At 40.6% G+C, this 21,356-nt stretch overlaps 1 protein-coding gene across 5 annotated transcripts; it reads left to right on the top strand.

Moving 5' to 3' along the window:
• The first annotated feature begins 7,189 nt into the window (after positions 1 to 7,189).
• On the top strand, positions 7,190 to 21,130 carry ece2b (endothelin converting enzyme 2b). 5 transcript variants are annotated; one of them, XM_011608314.2, is made up of 19 exons: positions 7,191 to 7,458; positions 10,863 to 10,949; positions 11,020 to 11,155; positions 11,220 to 11,435; positions 11,590 to 11,714; positions 12,092 to 12,238; positions 13,015 to 13,080; positions 13,157 to 13,345; positions 13,890 to 14,032; positions 14,141 to 14,255; positions 14,565 to 14,675; positions 14,778 to 14,876; positions 14,967 to 15,044; positions 15,139 to 15,242; positions 16,595 to 16,705; positions 16,878 to 16,945; positions 18,763 to 18,953; positions 19,822 to 19,917; positions 20,165 to 21,130. In XM_011608314.2, exons 1-19 carry the CDS (start codon positions 7,426 to 7,428, stop codon positions 20,339 to 20,341), a joined length of 2,292 nt encoding a protein of 763 aa, XP_011606616.1. In that variant the 5' UTR covers positions 7,191 to 7,425; the 3' UTR covers positions 20,342 to 21,130. The 5 variants fall into 5 exon arrangements, 4 of the variants coding, with proteins under 4 accessions (XP_029699572.1, XP_011606616.1, XP_029699571.1 ...); XM_029843711.1 differs by having other exon boundaries at positions 10,841 to 10,949; XR_003889985.1 differs by lacking the exon at positions 18,763 to 18,953 and having other exon boundaries at positions 7,190 to 7,458; positions 20,165 to 20,307.
• The last annotated feature ends 226 nt before the right edge of the window (positions 21,131 to 21,356 follow it).

Genomic DNA, 21,356 nt, shown 5'->3' with positions numbered 1-21,356 from the left:
TCATTGCTTGGTGAGTGAACATGTGTGTCAAGAGTCGTTTATCATAAATGTGATCAATCTTTGAATGCCATCTTCTGGTAGGAACTGACGCTCAGGTTATGCGTGAACTAAAATAAAATGAATTTTATATGATGCTAATCTGGTGTTTTCTTCTTTTTTTTTAAAGAAAAGAACAGTCAACAGTTAACTGCTAGCTTTGTTATCTGAGATGACTTTTTAAAAATTAGACCTAGTCTTGTAAAATTTAGGGCAAACATCGTTTTTGGAGGTTTTAGTAGAGGTGTGTTGATAATGATGAATATACAGCCAACTGCAAAATTTAAGCTTTCAGTGACACAAATGGTGACAGACAGCATGGAGATCAAAAACATAGCAGAAATTGAGTGTGTGCTTATTAGGTACATGTTTGCCAATCTGTGGCATCACCATGTACACTTTCTCCATTCAAATGTATGTTATTCAAAGTAAGTTACTGCAAAACAAGAGTTTAGCATGCAAAGTTCCCAAACAGAAAAATAAGCAGTCTCTGAGGTGTTCATGTTCTTATACCGTTGTGCTCACAGAAGCTGTCATTCAGAGTAAATCAGAGTAATGACTCATATTGGCTTTCTACCAGTTCACGGCAGCACAAATTTTAGTGTGGAGATATGGGATGTCTGAATTAAGAGCAGACCACTGATCCTACTGTGACAGGTGGTGAGGACAGCAGGACTCAGGCCAGGGCCCTCATTTGTTCTGGCTGATTAGATTAGAATTAGAATTGATGGGCCAGAGGGAGCCACAGAGAATTTGTCTGTATCTTAACCTACAGACACTGACAGTGAATCACTGGGAAAAGACAGACAGAACATTTGGAGTAAAAAATTAGTGCAAAGAAGAGGAAATAGATTCTGGTTTTGAACATTTTTGCTCTTAAAAGAGTACTGTGATAACCTGTGTTAAGCATGTATTACTGTTGATGCAATGTTTTGTTTGTGTTTCATTGACCAATCATGTACCTTATGGGGAAACCAGATTGAATATAGGTGTGCTTGTTAGGCACTGCAGACACAAACCAAGACCCCAAATGCAGACACATGAGACACATGAGGTTGAAAATCTGATTTACTGAAAACCTGGTTCAGAGCAAAACCAAATGGTGCTGGAAGCAGACAAACACGGTCAAGCTGGAGCAGGCTGGGAAGCGCGAACAGGCGTCCAAAAGGCAATCTGCAGGAGAGACGAACGATCAGTTTCAAAGTGGAAACAGGAACGAGGAGACAATCTTGCATATGGAGTTTTAGGAGCCAGGCTGTACCGCGGGGGGTTAACAACAAATTGGCGATGATTGGAAAGTGGACCAGGCTTTTCAAGTCAATGGCAGGTGTGGATGATTGGCTGGAGATCAGTCTCAGGTGTATGTCGATCGCCCGACGGGGAGTCTGGAAGCCACTCCGCCCAGCCTGAGAATAGACAAGGGAAACACAGACAAGACACAGATGGGGAGGGGGAAAACACTTGGGACTCCTAACAGTGCTGGTAATTGGGAGAGGACACATGTGCCAGAAGAGGACAGAGAGTTTGTGAGATGTCAGGCTGTGAGTTTCAGAGCAGTGAAAGTTGTGGCTGCGACAACAACTTGTGGTTCTGTCTGTTTGGTTGATTAAGCCTGAAAACTGAATCTGCACTCTATTTCAGGTGTTAATAACTGCTGGGCTATTACAGTACAGACCTTTATGCTTTAGAGAAAATGAGGGCAAGTTTGTTTTTATTTCCTGTTTAATTTCTGTATGCTTTGCACCAACATATATGGCTTAGGGAGAGAGATCTATGTGATATGTGGTTTAAAAGTCGTGGCTATTACGGTCACAAAGAAATTCATGAGAAACACCCAAAACATGGCTTTTTAAAAATTTGTGAGTGTGCGCACATGCAGATATGGGGGTTTTCACGGCCAAAAAAAAAAAACCCCACGGCAAACAGCTCTGCCATACTTTGACGTAGAAACACCTTTCAAACGGAGCCAAAAGGGTCTACACAGGGGACATTTGAGGTCTGGAATTTCCCTCCCAACTCTTAATTGGGATGTATGGGAGAGCCTAGAACAGGAGGCCATGTGACCTAGGGTGTAGCAGGCTTAAAGCATGGTTTAAAACTTTGCCGTTTTTAACTTTCACTATTCAAGATAATGACCAAGTTCCACACGAATATATTTGACAGTTCTAATGAGCTGACATGCGCTGTGTAGTGTCATTCATGTGACGGGTGCGATTAGGACCCAAAAGCAGCACTCTGGAAAACTGGACCGTGGTAACGACTTTTATTAGCAAACAGGAACTCAGGCAGACAAGGAAACACAGGAAATAGTCCATTCTTCAGGCTCAGGGCCCACACAAAGTCTATGGATTGCAGGCTCGGGGAGTGGGTCGAACAGAGCCGGAATGCAGAACCAAGGGGGAAGGACGTAAATCCTCAGAACCGTGCAGTTCCACTGACAGTGGGCAGAAGTGACAGAAAGGGTCTTACAGGAGATGAGGCTGACGATGTAGCGGAGCAGACTGGGGACGAGCAGCAGCGAAGTCGGGGCCAGGCGGAGAAGTCAAAACCAGGTGAGCAGACAGAAATCAGAAACGCTGAGGCAGAAGTCGTAGTCAGGGGCAGAAAGCAGGTAGGTTGTCCAGGGAACAGGCAAGGCAGGCAGGGTCGATAACAGGGAATCTGGCAGGGAAACAACACTGAAAAGTCTTGCATGGAAGCAGAAGAACAATCTAGCAAAGACTGAGAGTGCAGGGGAGGCTTATAAGCAGGGCTGATTGGGAATGAGCTGCAGCTGTGCTTGCAGGTGAGTGGAGTTGAGCTGACGGGGTGGGAGTGGCTGGCAGGTAGAGTGGAGCAGAGGCAGGGAGTGGAAAATTACTGGGGCAGAGGGACAGGAGGGAACTGGGGAAATGGGGCTGTGACAATTCATTTCTGTGTCTGCTACAATTTAAACTGATTTTTCTCCAACGTCGTTTAACTTACAGTAAGCTCACTAAAATTTAAATGCCCAGTCATTGCTAAGTGGTTCAAATCTGCCAATGAAATCATGTGTTTGATGATTATTAATTTGTGTGTGTGTGGTGTTATGTTGTCTCCCCCTAGGGGATGACCCAAGTAATAACTGTTTTCTTTTCTCCCTGTGACCAGGTGTTCCAGGTGAGGCTAATTGGCCATTGCCCTACGTAAGGCCACAGATGCGGCGTGTTCATGCTCTCTCTCTCGCTTCCCTGCCACAGCTGCTCCTGTGATCACCCGCCTGATTGCTCATTCGTGGATCCCCACACGCCCGCTGGCAGAGCTTCCTCGGCCTTGTTTGGTGATAGGGTTTAGTGGTTTTGGGTTAGGGTTAGAAGGTCGGCTCCCTATCCGATGGTCCCTCTTTGGGCTGGTAGAGGTGGCCGCCCTTTCTGTTATCCCTGTTTTGTTCTCTGCCAGACGGGATTTTTTTGTTTGTTTGAGTACTATATTGTTGAGTGACTCTACTTCATAAAGTTCACCGTGAAAGTCTACCCGCTCTGTGGTTTGGTTTATGTGCATCCCATTACCTTTCGGGTTACAAACAAGGTAGGGTCGTAACAGTGGGCAGTACTACTGAACATATAGGCATTCAGACAGGCTGATTGGGACATGGTGAGGGTGTGTATTGAATTGGGTTGGGGGCATCAGGCATGAGGGCAGGGACAGACCAGAGCAGGAAGCACACAGTCACAATTTCTGTGGAATTGTCTAGTGAAATTAATGAACACATTATTAGGAATGAAGTTCTGCTTAATCTGCAGTGAACCTACACAATGGGAGATTTCTGATCACATTGCAAAAATCTCCATCTTCAATTTGTATTCATGCATTTTTGCTGGTGATCAAATCAATCTTTATTTATATAGTGTCTTTTACAATCAAAAATTGTTTCAAGGTGCTTTCCAGAATCCCAGGGCCTAACCCCAGACAAGCAACAGTGGCAAGGAAAAACTCCGCTTTAACAGGAAAAAACCTCGAGCAGGACCAGGCTCATGTAGGGGGACGCACTCTGATCCAACTACCTAAGGTGCAGGAAGAAGACTGACTGACTGAATTAATGAATGAGAGCACCCTTAATTTGTGTGTTCATACTGAACAGGAACCTGATTTCTTCCATCATTTCATTCCTCAACAACGGACTGTGAATATAAAAAGTGTAGTAATGAGAGGGCCACAAGGTGACGCCGTGGGTGCAAGTAAACTTGTAGAAGAGGAGACGTCGATGGGAGATTATATATTTCCATGAGGTGTGTCATTGTGCAATTTACCCGTATTCTCCAGTAAAGATGAGGTAAAACCATCTTGTTTCAGAATACAAGTACTTTCTGTGTAAATTCTTACATAAATGGAAATGAGGATGATATCCAAGGTGGTTTTCTCTGTCAACTGGACTGGGTTTCTTCTCTTTCGCCTTCTATCCAGAAGGCTTCTTCAGTTCAGAACTGAAGAAGCCTTCTGGATAGAAGGCGAAACGTCTTCAAGAGAAGAAACCCAGTCCAGTTGACAGAGAAAACCACCTTGGATACAATGACCTGGATGACTGAGAATTTACACAAATGAGGATGATGTTTTCTTTTCAGCAGATTGCCACAGAAGAATATCCACAACTGCATAAAATGGACTGCTAAATGGCTTCAACAGAAATAAAATTTATGCATAAAATGGCAGCGGCTATGGTTTTTCTTTTCTATTATTTGCTGTTTTGTAGTATTAAATTCATCTTCTGTATACATGCATATGTATGTAGGCAATGAATGTGTGCTAATTTGCTCCTCAAGTTATGGCCCAGCATTTGAAAAGACACTTTAAGGCTTAGTAGTGTTTGCCATTGTTCTTATTTATATTTTTATGAAGGTCTTTTTCGCTTGGCTTATGATGTTCATGTTTTCGCTTGGGATAGGGCTCTTGACGTTTAGACTCGCTGTTTCTTCATCTTTGCATCTGAAGTTGAATCGTAGCTGGTTTTTCATTGAGTGCATGCCAGTAGGTAAAACGAACATCTTAAGTATACCTCACCAGTCTGAAAAAAGAAACTCCAGTAATATTTGAAATAAAGAAGACAGAATTAAGGTATGGATGGATGGAGAATTACGGTAATTGAAGAGTGTACCTGCTCCACACATGCTCCCTTAATCCACATTGGCTTTGAATTTGGTTATTTATCTTGCACCACCTTGACAGTCTCCAGACCTTGTCTCTTGAATTGGACTAGTCTCACCTTTTTATGAGCCAAATCACAACCCTAACCCTGTAATACAGTCATGGGTGTATAGTAAGTAGAGATGTTGAGTATAGATGCAAGATCCATGTGAAGGGACTTGTCATTCAAAATGTCTGGGGGATGGTTTTGAAGGCAACTCTGTAGTCAGTGATCAGCATCTTCATGTATTTGTCCCATTGCTCAAGATGACTCAGCAATGCATGAGTTGCCATGGAAAATGCCTCCTCTGTAGACGTGTTTTTTTGAGCAAATTCATTGGGGCCGAAGGTGGTTGGAAGACAAGACTTGATACCATCAGAGACCATTCCCTCAAAGCATTTCATAATGATTGATGTTTAAAACATCTAAATGAGTTGTCTTCCTGATGCACAGAGACAATGATGAGGTGAAGGGAGGGGTTGGGCCGGGGGGTATGATACTTTATACCGTTTTTGTCACATTTCCACTATGAAGTAGTACCATAGTTAGCCCCACCTTATTGTATCTGATCCTCATAGTGGCTTTGCACAAACCAACATGTAATTGCCCTGACGTCATATTCAATGTGACACTCATTCTGTTCCATACCTCTACTTACGAACTTAGTTGGTTCCTGAAGTTGTTTCGTAAAGAATTACGTAGGTAGAGACGCGTTTTCCATGTAAATGCCCTAATCCGCTCCAAGCCCCCAAAAATTCGGACATAATTTTTTTGTATAAATCATAAAAATGCATCAAAACATGTAACAAATACATGTTACAATTAGATTACTGCACAATAAATGTAGGAATTCAGTGCAAGGCTTCTCCAGGAACAAAATGAACTTTATTACAGGCTAATCTTATATTAGCCGTCATTACTAGCAACGAATGTTAACACTTGTGGTAACACCGCCATCTAATGGACAAACATTCAAACACCAACAATAAATCCCGGTTACAGCCATATTCTTTGGCGAGATCAACCAAACACATCCCTTTTTCATGCTTTTCTATTATTTCTTGCTTTGTTTGTATGGACAAAAAAGTTCTCTTCTTCTTCTTTTCTTCTTTTTCACTTTTCTCCATCACTTTCCTGGGGTCCATCGCGAATAAAAGTTAAACAAAGGCGACGCTGGGATACACACATACCTATACATATTGACGTCCCTCCTAGCCAATGGGATGACAGGAAGATGCCCGGCGATAGCAAATGGCAGAGAAGCTACAAGCATGTTCACGTTCGCTAAACTCCTCGAGCTGTGAGTAGCAGCGATAGCGTATTTTTGCCTTTTGTATCCCACTGTATAATGAGAACATGGAATGACTGGTGCTCCTGATTGTTGGTATTTGGATGATTCAGGAGGTAGCCAGAAAAACACTGCTGAAGAGTTTAGTCTCATGCTTCATGAATTGTTTCACAAAACAACCTGGCACCTGTAGGTCCCACAAACTAAGTATTTTCCATAGTGGCACCAATCTAGGGTGGAGAAGAGTAGGTACTGGCAGTGTAAATGTACAATAAGTGTCTCTAAAGAGTTGTCAGGACTGCAGAACACTGCACTAGACTGGTCCTGCCATCTCTGCAACACATCTACACCAGCACCACCACGAGCAGGCCCCTCTCACTCCAGCAACTGCCTGTTCCAGCTGCTGACATCAGAGAAGTGGATTGGGTTGCATGTTACTTGTATATTTCATTTTATTGGATTGTAAATCCATGCTTAAGTTTCTGTATTAGGCCAGAGCAACCAGGACACATCTCACTGTGTGTTACTCTGTGACAAATAAAGCAATCTTGAATCTTCCTGAGTTTTCAAAGGAAAGGAACTGGTCTGTTCTGGTATGGCGATACAATCTGAAAATGGTCTGCTCTGATCTGGCTGTTCTAAAGTGTTCAAGAAGAACCTATTTGATGACGACAGGATGTTTGCCTGATGTCATCAGTGGAACGTGTTGGGCGTGTTTGTTTAAGAGGAAGAGTCTGCTTGATGTTGGGCGGAGTTAGAGAGAGAAAAGGCTTCATATTGTCCTGCTGCTCAGACAAAAGGGAGAGAAAACTGCCATCTGGGTGATACTTTGACGCGCACGCAGAAATAGACAGACAGACAGACGGACAGACAGACAGACGACCGGTCGGTCGGTTCGCAGGACGATGGGTGACCACAGCGGCCGTCGGTAGCGCTTTGTTTTCGTAGACGGACCTCCAGGATGAGCGTAGCGCTGCAGGACCTCCGGAACACAGTGAGCAGCCATACACGCGCACGCACTCTCGTATCTCCGTATGATGCGTTTGTGACTGGAAATCTATCGTTTCTCATCGTGATGAATGCATCGCGAATGTTTTACGGTCAGGGACAAAAGGATTCTGGTAATAAGTTTAGAGTTCTGAAGTTTGCAGTCTTCTACAGATGTAACATCACATAACTCGAGTATGTCGTAATAATTTTATTTAAAAATGCTTTCATTTATAGTTTCCGCTCAGTAGGTAAAAAGCAATGTGACTGTTTTTTTGATTCTGTGTTTTTTGTAACATAAAATATTGACGTGTAAATTTTGGAATATTTAGATTACTATCCTCGTCAGCAATTACGTCATGACGTTAAGTCACACACTTAAAGGTGAAGTAGATAACGAATAAGTTGAAAGCCATCAAACTGGACCTTTCATGAACCAGGGAACATAACGTTAATGGTAATTATTATTATTATGTCAACAACAACAACAGCAATAATAATAATATCGGATGGAAGTAATTTTGAGCATCTCCTGAAGCTGTCTGTCAGAATGTGGATCAGCTACTCCACTTCAGAACTCACCAAACTAGATTGAACACTACTCTGATTGTTCATATATCTTTAACGGCAAAGCTAATGTGAACTATGCTAATTCTGCACAGTGGAACAAAAATGCAACTGTTATACAGTCACATGCTTACAGACAGTGACTGATTAAAGATTTACATCTCCAGGATTTATTCACAGCTTATTGTGCCCTGATATGTACTTAATCAGAAAGCACAAATACATGCAGCCGGTGCTCGATAGAGATTTTAGTCACAGAGAAAAAAAACCAAACCTAAGTTAGCTGTTAAGGTCTCGGCTGAAAAAAAGCACTACAATACGGCAGTTGGTGTCATCAAGCAGTAGTTATTTACCTCTGAATGCAATTTTTTATGGTCGAGGCAGGTAGCAATGGTTCTGCAAAAATCAAAGGAATTTTTTCCTCAGAGCCCTCGTTTGGGAGATCTTGGAGCTTTTTTCTATTCGCATCATCCAAGCAGAACCTTTTTTGCTTGTGCAATGTCTGTATTGTCTTTTCTGTTGGTGTGAAGATTGTACAGCAGCAATGGTTTTGTTTCCTGTCTACATTTTTGTGACTTCCTGTCTTGAGAATCCAGTTTCCATCTCACCAACAAAACAAAGTCCTCAACACCAAAACTTAATTTCATTTCAATCAGTGTCACTAGTTCTTGTATCAAACTGGTCTAATTTGTTGTGTTGCGGTGGCGTGGTGGTGATGTTTGAGCTGAGAGGTCAAATGAAGATTGCAGTGGCTGTCATGGAGACGGCTAAATGATAAAGTAAATCCACAGTGGCACCTGTGTCAGTTCTGACTCTCCCAGTGTGATTTTTCTCATCATTCATATTTAAAAAAAATCATTTGATCTCTGTTGTTTTCTTTCATCTGATCAAATTAATACCAATAGTCCAATCTATGACTATTGGTATTGGGACCAATTTGGATATCATCTATATTGGACTGATAATGCAGCTGTGGGCTGCATGTTAAATGGGCAGTAAACATATCAGGAAACACCCTGGAAGCATAATTCAAGTGAAATCAATTTCCGGAATAGTTAAACAATGTGTCAAACTGTGTTTATCCTTTTGATGTTACTTTGTCGGGCCACCTTCAATTGCTGCTTGTTTGTGAGTCTTTCTGACAACAGGCAGTTTAAAAACCTGAAAGAGCAGAATCATCTGAAAGCATCCTCTGAAAAAACTGAGCAGACCATAACACCACACATCTTTTCTATAGTAGTAACCACCTTCTCCTCTCTTGACTTTCTTCTCCTTAATCTACTCACCTCATCTCTCCTCTCTTGGTTATGTCCCCCTTCACTCCCTCTCTACTGCTGCAACTGTAGTTTTTAGTTATACTTGTACTTGGTAGTTTAGGACTATATGGTAGTATTTCGTTTCACATTGGGCTCAATTGCACAGCTTGATTTTTCCACTCAAAAAGTTGCTTTAGACAAAACGTTCTTCTAAATGACTAAAATATACTGTGAATGTAACCTTCTCTCAGAAAGGATTCAAGGGACCTTTCAGGAACCCTAATAATAACCCTAACCCTGTGTAATTAAATGGAATTTAAAACGTAAATAAAACATGATCGATGCTGTGAGCCAGTTGTCGTCTGTGTTAATGTGTATACAATATATTTAAGCACGTGTATGTACATATTTGCAGGTGTATATAGTATAACAATAATAGGAATCATAATATAAGAATCAACTTTATTTAGGGGTGCCTTTCGAGGCTCGCTCTCTCTCTCTGTCTCACACACACACACACACACACACACACGTATATACATGTGTAGTACACATGCAGTACATGTATGCACACATAACTATATATCAACAATACTGATCTTTTAAAAAAGAAGGGTAAAGAAATGGAGAAAGAACCAGAGAAAGATGGGGAAAGAGAGAAACACATGGAGAAACAAACAGAGAGAAGGCAAGTAGAGAGGAATAATGACAAACATGGGGAAAGACAGACACAAAATGAGAAGGAGACAGACAGAAATGGGGGGAAGAACCAGAGAGAAACACAGGGAGAAAAACAGGATGGATAGAGGGGGGGGCTTATGTAAGATGCTGTGAACTCCATTTGTTGAAAGGAGATGATTCACCCATATTATCTAATTACTCACTCACTCTCTCTCACTTACTTACTAACTGTTATCCCCTAGGAACCTTGCTTGTCCATTTTTTCCCTCTTCTGCATCATCAATTAATGAGAACAGAGATGGTGAGAGACACCGACATTTATTTAGACAGGTACGAGTGCATATGCAGGTTCATGTTCAGGACTGATCTTAAAAATGTTCAGCTTAATAAAGAATGAAAGAGTTTTAACAATAAAAGCTATATCTTAACAAAGAAAGAAAAATCATGAACACTGACAGTGTCTTCACTCGTCTCTGCAAGGCTGTAATGCTAACCTTGAGCAGGCTAACACAGCACACTATCGACTGCATTACCGCAGTGGTTTCCATGGTGACTGAACACAGTGCACGGTTGTCATGGTGAAGTTGCAGCTGATCCTGATAAGGTTTGAGAAAGTCGGACAGACAGGGAGAGTCCGATTGTGTTCTGATATTTCGGTGTCAGATCGACCCTTTAAATTTGTTGGATTAGATGCTTGGATTTTGCCAGAACAAATGTTTCTCTAAATAATTTACAAGTAGGAATAAAGTGATCCAGCAGCATTCACAATAGCATTTGTCAGCAGCACCATCAGGTTTCAATTATATCACAATAATAACCATGGTGATGCTAAGATAGACAATAAATGTGAACTGCATTCTTCTAACATCTAACTAACATCACTAGGAATTGACTTCTTCTGTTGCAGATGTCTAACTATAAGCGAGCTACTCTGGAGGAGGAAGATGTTTCTGAAGTTCCAGGTGACACAGCATCATCCCCTGACAGAGTGGAGGTCTGTAAATGTGCACAGACTGTGACAGACTGCATGTTTTCAGCAGTTTGAATGTCTTTGTGTGTCTCAGGTAGGTTTCAGGAAAGGTGGTATAGATGTTCTGGGCAGGAGGACTCGGCTGGAGGTTTTACTATTAGTCCTTCTACTGGTTACCCTACTGGCTCTGTTGGCCTGTCTATTGGTTCTGGGACTGAGATTCCATTCAGGTAACAACAGGAAGTCTCTTGCCTGACATCAGTAGATGTTAGAATTGTCTTGTGTCTTCTGTAGAGAGTGGCCGTGGAATATGTCTTTCTGAGGCATGTATCACAGTGGCTAGTCAGATGGTGGAGGCAATGGACCGCAGTGCTGACCCATGTCACGACTTCTACCAATTTGCCTGTGGAGGCTGGATGAGGAAAAACCCTCTTCCTGATGGTCGGTCCCACTGGTCTACATTCAACAGCATCGGGGAGCAAAACCAGGCACTGCTCAAGCATCTGCTAGGTAAGACAATTGTTTGACAGATGAAGCTTTCTGTGACCATGGGCAACAAAGGTTGTGATGTTCCATCTATGCCCAGCTGACACAGCTATAAAAGGTTCTGCAGCAAAAGATGTCTTTGAAAATTCAGTTCTTCTGCATCTGTTTCCTTTTTTAGAGAATGGAACTTTTAACAGTAGCAGTGAAGCAGAAAAGAAGGCTCAGTTCTACTACTTGTCCTGTCTGAACACACAGAAAATTGAGGAGCTTGGAGCTAAACCTCTTACTGAACTAATCGCCAAGGTAATGTGTTGGTCAAAGCAACGTTACCAAAAAAAACTATAACTGTAGCTCTACTGTCAACAGACATGTCAAGTTACACATCAGTTAACAAAAATATTGTGTTGTTTCTAAAAGAATCTGTTTTCGAAAAGATTTTAAATCCTTATCTGTTCTACAATAATATTAAAGAAAAAAAAATCCTGAATGTCCAGCAGCTAATCACTTGAATTGGTTTTTTTTTTACCATATGCTGATGTCAATATCAAATTATGAATCATTAATTATGAGGATTCCATTATCCTAAATGAAGGATTAATGTGATCAGGTTGAACGTATGTATGATGTAATCAGTTAATGTGATTAGGGCTGTGGTCATCATCTGAACTCTGGACCTGCAGATCGGGGGCTGGAGCATTACGGATCCGTGGGACAAGGACAACTTCATGGAGGTTCTGAAAGTGGTTTCTGGTCCGTACAGAGCTCAGCCTTTCTTTAGTGTCGGAGTCAGTGCTGATCCAAAAAACTCCAACAGCAACATCATCCAGGTAAATCAGAGCTTTGAAGAACCACAAATATGCAGAGGTCCAACACCCAAAGTAAACGTGACCAATAGGTATCTGAGCGATTTAAGACACCTTTGAGGATGCTCAAGGTCGCCAATCAAACAAAACCAAATTCGAAACTATAAAAAATGGTATACCGGTAATACAGTAAAGGAATAACAAAGAAGAAAATGCATATAATGAAATGGAAACATTTAAGAGAACAAGAAGACAAGGGCATATTGAGAAAGGAGGGAGAGAGGGAGCAGTGCAGCTGAATGCCCCCCACATCTTGTGCTCAGGTGTGAGGTGGGGACTGACTAGCTGGGGATGATCATAGTGAGCAGGAGGGGTTGTGCATCTATGGAGGGGTTGGGTGTTCTGTAGGAGATTAAAGAGGTCGGAGATGGAGGGGGTGTACTGTGTTGGTGGAAGGGGTGTGTTTGTAATCCATGTGATTTGATGGTTGACGCATCCTTTCTTCTGTGCTGTGGGTTCTAGAAGTTTCTGTTTTGAATTTTTAGTATTACAGCTTTGATTTACTACCTTCATTTTTCACTACCTCAAATCTTTTTCAGTGCTGTAATGATTACATTTTGTTCCGCATCACAATTTTTTAACTCACAATATATTAAAAAGTATTTTTTTTATTTCAAAATACAACAAAGATCAAGAAGGAAGATGAAATGATTATGTCTTGTTTCCATTTGAACATAGTTTACCCTTTGAGTCTAATTGATCCAAAACCTGTTCCATTCATTGTCATTCTCCATTGACAGGTGGACCAATCAGGGCTTTTCCTTCCATCCAGAGATTATTACTTGAACAAGACAGCAGATGACAAGGTGAGACTGTGATCTACCATTTTGGCGATGACTAGGAAGTAAATTGATTGGCTGCTGACTAATGAAAACATTTCAGGTGCTGGTGGCATACCTGGACTACATGGTGGAGCTGGGAACACTGCTTGGGGGAGAGAAAGGCTCAACTCATCTTCAGATGCAGCAGATTTTGGATTTTGAGAAGGCTCTTGCTAACATAACTGTGCCACAAGACCAAAGGCGAGATGAGGAGAAGATCTATCACAAAGTCTCTGTTGCAGAATTGCAAGTGAGGCTCCACAGCTGCTTGTGCATAAAGACCTACATTTAGATAAAAGATCTCATAATTTAGGACTATTAGCTGTTTGATTATTAAAAGTGATTATTTTAAAGCTCTTGTGGTAGAGAACTCAACAAAACGTGAAGTGCTTTTCATTCACATTTTCATGTATGAGGAAATTGGTGGGGGTGCAGGTATGTGCATATCCAGATAGAAATATAAATGTAATGACCATTGAAGTTAGCACAGCCATCTTAGCAATGATAGTGCAGCACAGATCTACTTTTGATTTTGATGTGCATTCATGACAGTAACAGAAATACTGAGGGAGAAGAGCGAGCTTGATATGTGTTGTATTTAATTTGAACGTCAGTGGAAGTGTTGTCATGCAAGATCGCATAGTGCATCTTTAACACCAAAAACCATTGTCAACCTAGTTGTATAGCTAATGTGTCTTCTCTGGTGCCACCTTCAGTGTATCTTGTAAAACTAAAAGAAATTTAGTAAAATGTACAAGGCTGAAAGCAGATTTCACTCTTCTGCGGTTTTTCAGCTGCTGGCTCCAGCAGTCGACTGGTTGGAGTACCTGTCATCCTCTCTTTCACCTCTGGATCTGAATGACACAGAACCTGTTGTCCTGTATGCCCGAGAGTATCTGCAACAGGTGTCTGACCTTATCAATAAGACAGACCGCAGGTCAGAAACAACCATCCCACTCATATGGTCCATCTGTCTCGCTACAGAATTCAGTCCAGTAGTCACATGATGCCTAATCCCCCTCGGCCCACTTGTTTGTCTCTCCAGTCTTCTAAATAATTACATGATTTGGACTCTGGTTCAGAAGACTGTGGCCAGTTTGGATCAACGCTTCGAGAATGCTCAGGACAAACTCCTGGAAAGTCTCATTGGGACCAAAAAGGTATTTTCTCCCAGTTTTCACAGGATGTAGTGGGAGATTCAATGGGTGGTCCTTTAGAAGCATCATGTAACATTTTGAGAGCAGATCCAGTTCAAGTAGAATCAGTTCGAACAAACGTCACTATTGGATAAATACTTGGAAGATTTTTGCTACCAACTGGTTTTACATTCTAGAGATTTTTAGCTTAGTGCTTCTAGAGATGCCAGATTGGGAAGAACTGAGTTGTTTTTAATTCTTCTGGTGCCACTATAACTAATGAGTTTGGTGTGGTTGATCAAGCCAGTTGTCCCTGTTTTTGGTTTGTTGCAGTCTTGCACCCCACGCTGGCAGACTTGTATTGAAAACACTGATGACACCCTGGGCTTTGCTCTTGGTGCGCTCTTCGTCAAGGCAACATTTGACAAAAAAAGCAAAGATATTGTGAGCAATATTCTCACCTAAAGAAAATCATTAAAGTGGAGTCTTGGGCACGATCCCTGTCTATTGTGCCAATTTTTTCAACTGTCCTTGTGTTTTTGGTAGGCTGAGGAAATGATCGATGAGATCCGATCAGCGTTTAAAGAAGCTCTGGATCGACTTGGATGGATGGACGGGACCACAAGACAGGCAGCTAAAGAAAAGGTAGATAATAGAGTTGGACAGATGGCAAAACCAGTTGTACAAACAAATTTCTAGTGTGTGATAGGTATAAGTGTTGTTGTCTCTCCAAAGGCAGATGCAATCTATGACATGATTGGTTTCCCAGAATTCATTCTGGATCCTAAAGAGCTAGATGATGTTTATGATGGGGTAAGTGAGTGACACGGGTGGAGGATGGATTAATATTCTTGCTTTTGTTAAAATCATGTGCTGATGTTACGCATGTTTTCTGATTCGGTTTCAGTATGAAGTGTCGGATGAGAGCTTCTTCCAGAACATGTTAAACTTCTATAACTTCTCCTCCCGGGTGATGGCTGACCAGCTGAGGAAGCCTCCCAACAAAGATCAGTATGTATGACCAAAACATTACCAACCTGATCCAATTAATCTCTTAAAACCATTAAAAGACCATTATTGAGACTTGGGAAGCAGAGAGAGCAGCTCGCTATCAAATAATATATAACACATAATAAAATAGAATAATAATAAAACTAATCTATAAAGATTACCAAACAACAACTAAGATTTTTTATTGCAACAATTTGGGTTCCACAAGTTCTCACTATAAAACAGCCTCCATCTCCAGTGGAAAGTGATTTTGCATTATCCAAAACATTTTGAATATGTTTTGAGTGTGCAATAAGTCACGGGCATGTTTTACGTGATAGGCAATGATGAATATATAAAATCTAAACCATGTGAAAATGTAAGCCTTCCCATATAGGATATGAAAACAGCGTCTTTGAATAACGACATTTGCATGAGACTGCAGTTAATGTACCTTCCTCTAAAAATATCAATTACTTTGACCACCAAACTTGGGTAGTCTTCATTTAAAAATGATGTCAAAGTTTGTTTTCACAATCTCCTACTAAAATCACATAAAAACATTTGTTTTTCTCTGAGAGACTTGGACTCAGAATGTGTCCTCCTGCTACATCACCATAAATCGGTTCATTGACTATAGAGGGCTATAGAGGGTCTAGCATGTCTGCATCATATTAATGAAAGATTCTTACGGTTGGGATGAGCCTAGAATCGCAAAGTTAAGTCAGTTTTTTACCAGCCACCACTGGCTGAAGTTTATCCTGTATTCCTGGTTAACAGCTTTCACATTTCCATGTTATCGCTGCTACTGGTGCAGTGATTTCACTTTAGCACACCTATTTGACATGGGGGTTGCATGTTCACCCTGCGTCTATGTGGGTTCTGTAAGTACATAATATAGATACATAAAGTATCTCTAAAGCTAAGTCATAGGTAGGTAACTTTGTGATGGCCATTGTCTACCCTGTTTTACCTGGTAGGATAGAAAACCCTGCTGGAATAGCTTTGAACCCTGTGCTATAAGTTGATTTTAGGTTCGAATGGGAGTGTGGAGTATGTACTGTATATCAGCCCTGCAATGAGCTCGTGAATTGTCTCGTGTGTTTGCCCCCAGCTTCTGATCCCCTGTGCAATAAAGCAGTAGGTGATAATTGCTGCTAAAATAAGCAGCAATTATGAGCTATTGTCTCATTTGGATCATCTGAGCCTTGGATGTTGGATTGATCACCCCCACAATCAATCAGTCTAGTCACTGATCAATCTGCATGTGATTTTTTTTATTTGACATTTTTTTTAAAAGTTAAAACTAAATGAGCTAATCAGCTGTTTATTGGAGACTGAAATGACCTTCCTCTCTGCTTTTCCACCGACAGATGGAGTATGACTCCTCCCACTGTAAATGCCTACTATATGCCTACCAAGAACGGAATTGTTTTTCCAGCAGGAATCCTACAAGCTCCTTTCTATGCCCATGACCACCCAAAGTTTGTCTACTTTATCCTGTCTACCTGTCTATTTGGTTTTGTTTATTGCAGTTTAGCTTGGCTTCAATGACAGTAATTATAGTTCTCTGAGCAACATAGGTTGGGACTTGGGATTAGGGTAAACCCTACCCTGCTTTCAATGAGAAATATTAACCTACACCTTTGTTGGCAGGGCACTGAATTTTGGTGGGATTGGAGTTGTGATGGGTCATGAGCTCACACATGCTTTTGATGATCAAGGTGAGCTGTCCACTAGACGTTCTGTCACATGTTTTAGGTCCTCTAACAGGTAGTGATCTGTTCACAGCCTTACAATGAGGAAATAAATATGTGAGACTATGAAAACATTTAGTGGATTAATTTCAAGTTGAATTCTAAGAATTCTAATTCTTAAAAATGAATAGAGCAATTAGAATCCAAATGGAGCCACTTCAAACAATTTACCACAAAAACAATATTCAAGCAGTACTTTGATAGATGATCATGTATCATTCAATTTAATTCATCTTTATTTATATAGCGTCTGTTACAGTCAAAATTGGCTCTTGGCGCTTTACAGAGACCCAGGGCCTGATCCCCGTCCCCCCCTTCCAAACAAGCAACAGGGTAGGAAAAGCTCCCGTGTAACAGGAAGAAACCTGCAGCAGGACCAGGCTCATATGGAGGGACCCTCCTGCTGATGGCCGGCTGGGTAAAGAAGGAGCAGACCCGATAAGGATAGATAAAAGAGAGAATAGGCATAGATCATCCAAATACATTAATTTCACTAAGCTATCAATACTAGGCCTGAGGAGTTCAAAGGGGTCAGAGGTCAGCAGGTCAGTACATAGCTATGGTGTTGGTGATACCTGTAGACGGGGAGAGGAGAGGAGAGGAGAGGAGAGGAGAGGAGGGGAGGGGAGGAGAGGAGAGGAGAGGAGAGGAGAGGAGAGGAGAGGAGAGGAGAGGAGAGGAGAGGAGAGGAGAGGAGAGGAGAGGAGAGGAGAGGAAGGGTGACAGAAGCCTGTCAGGTGATCATGTTTCTGGACCTTGGCAGCCATATTTAATGATAATTTAATTATTTAATGGGCAGCCAATGAAGAGAAGCCAGCACAGGAGTTATGTGATCGCTTTGGTTAATACCTGTCAGGATTCTAGCTGCAGCATTTTGGATTAGCTGGAGGCTTCTCAGGTAGACGTTTTAGCATCAAGCTGGATCAATAATTTATTAATCTTATCAATGTTTCTAAAATGAAAAAGGTGCTTCGAGAGACCATTTTTAAATGTGAATTAAAAGTTGTATCTTGGGCAAAACTTACTTCAGGAAGGCAATTTATTGTCATCCAAGATTTTATGTCTTTAAGACAGGTCTGAAGCTTCACTAACTGCTCTGTCTCCTCTGGTTTCATGGATAAGTGTCATCAGCATAGCAGTGAAAAATTATTCCACGCTGCTGAATAATATTTCTGATGGGAAGAATTTGCAGAGTTTAAAGGATTGTTCCAACTACAGAGCCATGTGGAACTCCATTATCTATCTGATAAAGATGATCAAACCCTGTCTAGTGCTATCCCTCTGTGAATTTTAATCAGGGGCAGAAATTACTTCTATAGTGCTTAATGTTGGTGGATAACAGTTCTGCAACGTCAGAAAAATACAACTCTGACCTGGCCTGAACCCTGCTTTGCCAGATCACTTTTGGCAAAAATACTTGAAATAAGAAAAACACCGTTCAGGGTGGGATGGATACCATCTCTCCTAATCCTATCAAGCTCCCTGATAAAACTGTTCCAACTGTCTTCAAATGACACCTGGTAAAAGGATTCAATTCCTGCAGCCTGATGTGAAAAAGAGTACAGGAATTGAATACTTTTACTCAACTTCCTCACTATTATGGCTGAAGTGGAATCTGAAAAGTTTCTAGTTCATTCAGTAACAAACTACAAATTGCTTTGAAAAGTTTGTTAATGTCTTGCCAAAATACAGAACCATCAAATACTAATTCAATGTTAAAAATGGGTTGTTATTCCTGTAGCCTAAAGGTTGACCTATGAGAAAATGTCTTTTCCTGTTGCCAGGTCGCGAGTACGATAAAGAAGGAAATTTGAGGCCATGGTGGCAGAACTCATCAGTGGAAGCATTTCGAGAGAGAACAGAGTGTATGGTGGATCAGTACAGTCAATATCTTGTTAATACAGAACACGTCAATGGAAAACAAACGCTAGGAGAAAACATTGCAGACAACGGAGGACTAAAAGCTGCCTATCATGTTAGTATGAAAATGTAGTGAAATGAATATAGAGATGCTGGAGCTGTCAGTGCGTGGCCATGTTTTGTTTTATGTCTTCATTTTGTTACCGATGCTGTTTATACTGAAGTCATTTATAGGCCCTGTACTTAATGATGAACTATCATTTACAAAACATAAATCTATTTTCTACCTCTTTTCCATTTGTCCACAAATGGACAGTTCATGGCAAGGCCAACATACAGTCATCTGCCCCTTCACACTGACATTCACACCTAAGGTCTGGTCACCAGTTCACTCCAAATAAGTGTCTGTGGACTATGGGAAGAGCTGGATAACTAGGAAACAACATGCAAACTCCACCTAGAAAAGATCCATATCGAAGGATTGAATGTGGTACCTTCTTGTGAGGCCACAGTGCTAACCTTGGCACCACCAAGTCACCCTGAATCATGTAAACAACACACAACTATGAGGTGCGGTAACCTGCTGCATATCCATGAGCTACCATCTTTAAATTGAATTCAAATTTGTTGACTATGCCTCCAAATTCCCTAAATTTCAATCCAGTTCAGCTTCTATGGGATGTGCTGGACAAATATCTGATCCAATGACAGCCCATCTCACTAACTTAAAGGATTTAAAGGATTGATTTAGCTGCAAAATGTGACCAAGATAATTTTAAGCATGTGTCATAACATTATCCCTTATTGATTATTGTAACTGTTTTTTACATAGTTACTTTATCATTATGTGAAGGCTTGTAAATTACTTGTGAGTAAAGGGTATTCAACAGTGTTACCTGTTTTGGTTATTAGCGTCAGGTTTTCAGCAGAATGTTTAAAACAACAGAAGCATGCTCATCTGAAATACACACATCTGTGTTCAGGCCTACCAGTCATGGGTTTGGAAGAATGGTGAGGAAAAGAGGCTTCCAGCTATCAACCTAACCAATGATCAACTTTTTTTTGTTGGATTTGCTCAGGTGAGAATTCTTTTCTCAGATGACTTGTCTTTTTTGTCATATACATAAAGGACTGTCCAGCTAGATATATAGAGATATATTATTTAGACACCTCATCAGAACATTATTGATCACAGTCACATCCATGGACCACAACTCATCCATCCATCCATCCATCCATCCATCTGCTTTTCCCTTATGGGTCATGGGGTAAATACAAATTTGATATATCAGAATTACTTTCTTTGTTTCATTCTTTCTTTTGTAGGTGTGGTGCTCAGTTCGTACACCAGAGAGCGCTCATGAAGGACTGGTGACTGATGCCCACAGCCCTCCACGATACAGAGTTATTGGCACACTTGCCAACTTTCCAGAATTCAGCCAACATTTCCACTGCCCTGTTGGAACACCCATGAACACAGGGAAGCGCTGTGAGGTCTGGTAAATAGATAATTCGGAGGAGGACGACTTTATTAGGTCAGGATGTTTATTAGCAGGTGGTCCTATACATTGTTCAACAGACAATTTTAGAAATGTAATTGTTGTCTGAAGTAGACATGACGAACACAATGAAGGTTATCAAGTGGACTTCTTGTGAAGAATCAAAACCAAACTCAGCGAGACATGATAGATGATAAATAGTGATAAAAGGAAAAAAAAACATGTCTGATTTCTACATTATTATTGTTATTATTTTAAGTGTGTGTTACTTCACTGTGATGATTATATTATTTAAGTCAGAGCCTGACAGGAAGCTGTTGTTGAATGTTTAGAACAAGGAAACCTGATTTTCAAAATTGAAGGTTAATTAATCAATAGTTATCAGTTGTGTTTGGGGATTTAATGACTTGTTTTTGTGCAATCATGCCTTAAGTCAATATGATGGACATTTGATATGGATAATTTGGATTGAATAAATTTTAATTAAAATCTGTTCAATATGTTCTCAAGATAGATAAATGATCTTTATTTTGTATCATATATCCAATCTGTTTAATGTATTCATGTGAGATTCTTGAGGTTATTAAAAGAGTCCCAATGCTATAGGACAGTATGTAAACTTAAAAGTAGCTTCCCAAAATGTTGTATTTTATTGACCATATTAAAATGCTTGGTTTAATTAATAAAACTGTAAAATTAATTAGGCTCCAGTTGGCTATATAGCAGATTTGATTAGAATGATTGGCTAATGTTTTTGATCAGAAATTTACATTAAAATGTTTTCAGCATTAAATGTAAAATGTTGTTTTGTACAAATTGAAAACATATTGAGTAAATTGAAAAGTATTTTAACTCGAGTTTTAACATCTATCATATGAGATGAACAAGCACTTTAAGATTTATGTCACATCACACCACATAGGCAAACTGTCTTAAAAGCTTACAATCTCATAAAGTTGTCTTTAAAAAAGCATTGGCTATGTGTTCAGTCACAGGATGATTTTTTTCTGATCACCTTT

Source organism: Takifugu rubripes, chromosome 11 (genome assembly GCF_901000725.2).
Source record: "Takifugu rubripes chromosome 11, fTakRub1.2, whole genome shotgun sequence".
NCBI lineage: Eukaryota > Metazoa > Chordata > Actinopteri > Tetraodontiformes > Tetraodontidae > Takifugu > Takifugu rubripes.
The sequence above is the reverse complement of the archived record's forward strand: the minus strand, read 5'-3'. Positions and strand labels throughout refer to the sequence as shown.

Excerpts from the sequence above, each read along its gene's own strand:
- ece2b (XM_011608314.2), top strand. The coding sequence starts at position 7,426 with ATGAGCGTAGCGCTGCAGGACCTCCGGAACACA. Across the intron at positions 14,877-14,966 it reads GACAGGCAGCTAAAGAAAAG|GCAGATGCAATCTATGACAT; the intron begins GTAGATAATAGA and ends GTCTCTCCAAAG. Across the intron at positions 15,045-15,138 it reads TAGATGATGTTTATGATGGG|TATGAAGTGTCGGATGAGAG; the intron begins GTAAGTGAGTGA and ends ATTCGGTTTCAG.